This window comes from Tenebrio molitor, chromosome 1 (assembly GCF_963966145.1).
Source record: "Tenebrio molitor chromosome 1, icTenMoli1.1, whole genome shotgun sequence".
Taxonomy (NCBI): domain Eukaryota; kingdom Metazoa; phylum Arthropoda; class Insecta; order Coleoptera; family Tenebrionidae; genus Tenebrio; species Tenebrio molitor.
Genome location: NC_091046.1, coordinates 18,023,307 through 18,027,771, shown reverse-complemented (window position 1 = coordinate 18,027,771; position 4,465 = coordinate 18,023,307). Strand labels below are relative to the sequence as shown.

The following is a 4,465-nucleotide window of genomic DNA, read 5'->3' as shown; positions in this document are numbered from 1 at the left end:
TACGTCATTTTGACATTTTATGTAGTAATAAATTGTGTCAAATAGGCGAGGACGCCTATGTTTATGTCAACTATCACATTAAAAAGCAGAATAACCATCAATAATATTACCAACCTATAAAAAAAAAGTCACAATCATTTAAAATCACCCGGTATATAGGTAACTGTTCGATGTGATAAATATAACTATGTATTTGTGATTTTTCTTTTTTTCTTCAAAATAAGTTGATGCAACTGATGTAAGAACTAAAATAATAAAAGTGGATTAGCTTTATTTTTTAGTGTAGGTATACCAATTTTTTAACATATTTCCTTTCCTGGCACTTGTAAAATTATTAATGCCATATGTTTGAAAGGACAAACATAAAATAAAAACATTCTTATAATTTAATAATTATTTATTTTGGCAAAATAAATATGTACAAAATTTCAATCATTCGGGGGAAATAAATAAAGGATGGTTAAATAGAGCTTTCAGTGATTTTTTTTAGTAGTGACCGTAGCCCAGAGCGGGGCCGGCAGCATAGGACAAAGCTGGAGCGGCACCGTAGGACAAGGCTGGAGCGGCAGCATAGGACAAAGCTGGAGCGGCGGCAATGGTTTTAACAACAGGAGCGGCGTAGGACACTACTGGGGCGGCAGCTTTAATGACTGGGGCAGCAGCGACAACTGGGACAGCAGCCTTAGAGATCTGTAACGGAAATAATTTTAGTTGGAGACTTTCACTACTAGATGGAAACTCTTATAAAGTTAACAATTAGTAAAACGAGCAGAATTCAAAAATGTATGTATTACATTTCATACTACTCACTTTGTAAGTGTTCTGGTAAGAGGTGGCAACTGGTACAGCGGTCTTAACAGCCACGGGAGCAGCGACATGGGCAATTGGGGCGGCGGCAACGTGGGCAATTGGGGCGGCGGCAACGTGGGCAATTGGGGCAGCGGCCAAAACTGGGGAAGAATAAGCCAAACCGAGGTTACCGGCTTTAGCGACAGCCAAGAGGGAAAGAGCTACGACCTGTAGAACAAAAATGTTAATTTTATTATATCCTTCACTTTTCATATTTTTTTTTCTGGAGTAAAAAATGATCACTTACGAATTTGAACATTTTGGTATATTTGGTTTGTTTCGTTCTGTGGAATCGAATGGTTACTAAGTCTGCCGGAGCGGTTTTTATAGTGAATCTTTCAGTCTAGACCCCTAACTGGCAGAATGTTCTGGGTCAGGGTTATGATGTAACAAGGACCCCGTTTCACTTTCATTCGATTGTTGCTACCTTAACGATGATTTAGTGAACTGTAGTACCATTTTTTTTTCAAGTTAATCCTAGACTGTTATTACGTATTTCTGGTAATTAAACAATAGCTACATTTTATTTTTCGTAAAATTTTATCAATAAAACGACCTAATTTAAATAATTTTGGTCACTTGATTTTAGTAATGTCGTATTCCTAGCATCTGCTATTACTTAACTTACTCAACATATTATATGGCACCATATTTAGTAAATACCATGCCTGATGATTTTACATGTGTATTTCTAATAATTCCGAAAGAAGAATATATCAAAAACATAATATTGAGTAATAATTTAGTTAATGTGGACTTGAAGAAATTTTGAAAACTGTTCATTTTTAATTTACATTCTGCACTCCGTTTTTTATTTCGTATAATAAACTATTTGTATTCAATTCTATTAACATATCAGTTATTACTTATTATCTTATATTAGAACAAATAGCAATTTATCAGGACTAAGTCTAATTAAATACATTTTAGATTTTTTTCTAATATGTATATTATTTCTTAAATAATTTTTAAGCCCTAATTATAGTTTTAATCTGTTTCTAAATACATGTAATAAATATATTAATACTTTCATATATTTTTAATTAAGTAGGTATGTCGATTAATGTTATTAAATATTTAAATTAGTTCATCATAATGAAATGTGGACTCGACGTGTAATTTAAGGTTGTGCTGAAATCTGGCCAAAAGTTGTTCTTTATTTTTAATTAAGTAATTCACGATTAACAAAAATTAATTATAGACTGATCCCACACATTTGTACAAAATAAGGTGATTTGCGAAATAAAAAACTCATTATAAAGAAATCTAGGGTAAATGACAATTTATTATGAATAATTTAATTGTAAGTCTGCACTCAAGTTTATTTTTGCAGTAAGAGAACAAAGAAAAACTTTTGTGGATCTCTTGATTTATTTATGTAGGTATAGTATAATATTGTGTGATATAATATGGAAAAACGAGCTATGAAATTTAATTAACATAATTAGGTATGTTTAATTTACTTTATTAGTAGTCATACTTAGAAAGTTCAAGTTAATTTTCCAATATTTATAGATTCAATGTGAAATGATCATGGTCAAGATTAAACGAAGAAACGTTAAATAAGATATTTTTTCTTGGGAAGTACTCATTTAAAAATCTTTTCTTACTTAGTAGTTTAGAGACAAGGCAAAAGTTGTTAGATACATATCTTCAATTGTTCTTTCAATAATATACAGCAATTTTTGTTGCGTTAAATTGCGAGAAATTCTCACTTGATAATCAAAATTGTTATTGTAAATGGTGTTTTGTAAATCTGATTGGCTTTAACCTTATAAAAATGTAATCATCATTATACCTACTAAATTACGACCTAGAATTTTTTCTTAGTGGTAAGATTATATGGTTATGCTCTAAACGAGAACAGACAAATTCGGTAGTGACCGCATTTTTTCTCAGAGATTATTTGTTATTGAATTATCAATTTTATAAATTGAAGGTTTAGAATTTATTTCTATGAAGTTATCATATGAAAGTAATAACTACCACGAAAACACTATCATCATTAGATCAGTGAAATCATAGCATAATCATGATTGATTGATGCGGTGTATCAATCAATCATGATTATGCTATGATTTCACTGATCTAACGATAAATAAATTTGGGTTCGATAGTATGCTTCTTCATCATATCATACTGAGTGATATGAATTAAAAAAAAAAACATTTGCTCTTACTTCGAGCAAAAGCTTCAAGAGTAGAGTATTTCCTTCACCGTTTACTTCAAGTATAAGCAAACACTTCAGTCTGAAGCATTTACTTCAAATTATACTTTATTTACTATTGTACAACATAGAAGCAAGCTTTTGGGGGACTGCATTTAGGAATTTTTTCAGAAGTCATTGTTTATTTTTATTTCTGCAGTTTTAGCATAAACCTTAAACGATTTAATTCACAAATAAAGAAAGTTAAAATGGCGTTTTTAATTTTAAGACTGGAGGTACTTGAGCAACGCGAGATTAATCTCCATCCTTGAAATAATCTATCCGTTAAATTTCACAAAAATCGGTCAATGAATTATAAAGATACAAGCTTTTACCCGCGGCTTTGCCCGCAAATTTCAGAATATTTTAAAATTATGTTTCTACTTTCATGTATTGCTATAAACGCAGGAATTTCAATATGAAGTTTGTCTTTTTACGAAGAATACTTAAAACTTTACTGTAGACTACTTTTTTCTTCGACTGTATAAACAAAAAGATCAATACGATAAGAAACTAAGATTATGATCACTTACCAATTCATGAAAATACGCCAACATAACACTTTTATTTTCAGTTGTAACCTTATTTAGATCTTCCTATTGTTTGATTGTCTCGTTTGATTTCAGATACCTACCTGCCTTTTGATTTTTCCGGTATTGAGCTATTTGAAGCTTGTTCTGCTTCATTTAAGACATCTTCCGGTAAAACACAATTTGCGAAATTGCTACTTTTATAAACAACCAAATGTAACTATGACACCTGAACATATCATGCAAACGCGATTTCCAACTCGAAAAAACTTTTTTTGTGCTTAACAGGCTTAAAAATGATAATAGGGGTTGCTTTTTGTGAGTGTCAAACGGCGAAGGTGACGATATACTCAGAGGATGAAATAGGGGTGAAGCGGCGAAGGTGAGGGTATTTCCAACTCGAAAAAACTGTCTTTTTTTCTTAACAGGGTTGAAAATGCTAGTAGGGGTTGGTTTTTGTAAAATTAAAGTAGAGAGTAATTTTCTTCTTGTTTTGAAGATCAAGTGTACAAAATTTCATCAAGATCGGAATAAAACTGTAGATTTGCATCCAAATTATATAAACAGACATTCAGTTTTATACAGGTGTCCCAGAACTCGCGGATCAAATTGAAACTGTATATTCCTTGATGGTAATGAAGGTAAAAAACGTTTAGAAAAATATTCAGGGCGCAACAGCTTTTTAGTTATGAATTAATCAAATTGACCAATAGAGCTCGATCTAATTTTTCTTTATGAGAAAATTGAGTACCTTCCCTCAATTGCCAAGAAACGTATAATTCTATGAATAATAAAATTATTTATTTTTCACTTTCGTATAATTGCATGATAACTCCTAGGATACGAAATACGTAAACATGTCCATAACAACCAGGGAATA

The 4,465-nt window shown here is 31.3% G+C and overlaps 1 protein-coding gene across 1 annotated transcript; it reads right to left on the bottom strand.

Annotated features, from left to right (window-relative positions):
- Positions 1–376: 376 nt before the first annotated feature.
- On the bottom strand, positions 377–1,237 carry LOC138133097 (cuticle protein 16.5-like). The gene is made up of 3 exons (XM_069050903.1): positions 1,097–1,237; positions 811–1,017; positions 377–690 (listed from the first exon to the last, which is right to left on the bottom strand). The coding sequence occupies exons 1-3, from the start codon at positions 1,106–1,108 to the stop codon at positions 487–489; spliced, it is 423 nt and encodes a 140-aa protein (XP_068907004.1). The 5' UTR covers positions 1,109–1,237; the 3' UTR covers positions 377–486.
- Between the last annotated feature and the right edge of the window lie 3,228 nt (positions 1,238–4,465).

Coding starts and splice junctions, on each gene's coding strand:
- LOC138133097 (XM_069050903.1), bottom strand. Junction 691..810: donor CTTACCAGAACACTTACAAA/GTGAGTAGTATG, acceptor TTTCCGTTACAG/ATCTCTAAGGCTGCTGTCCC.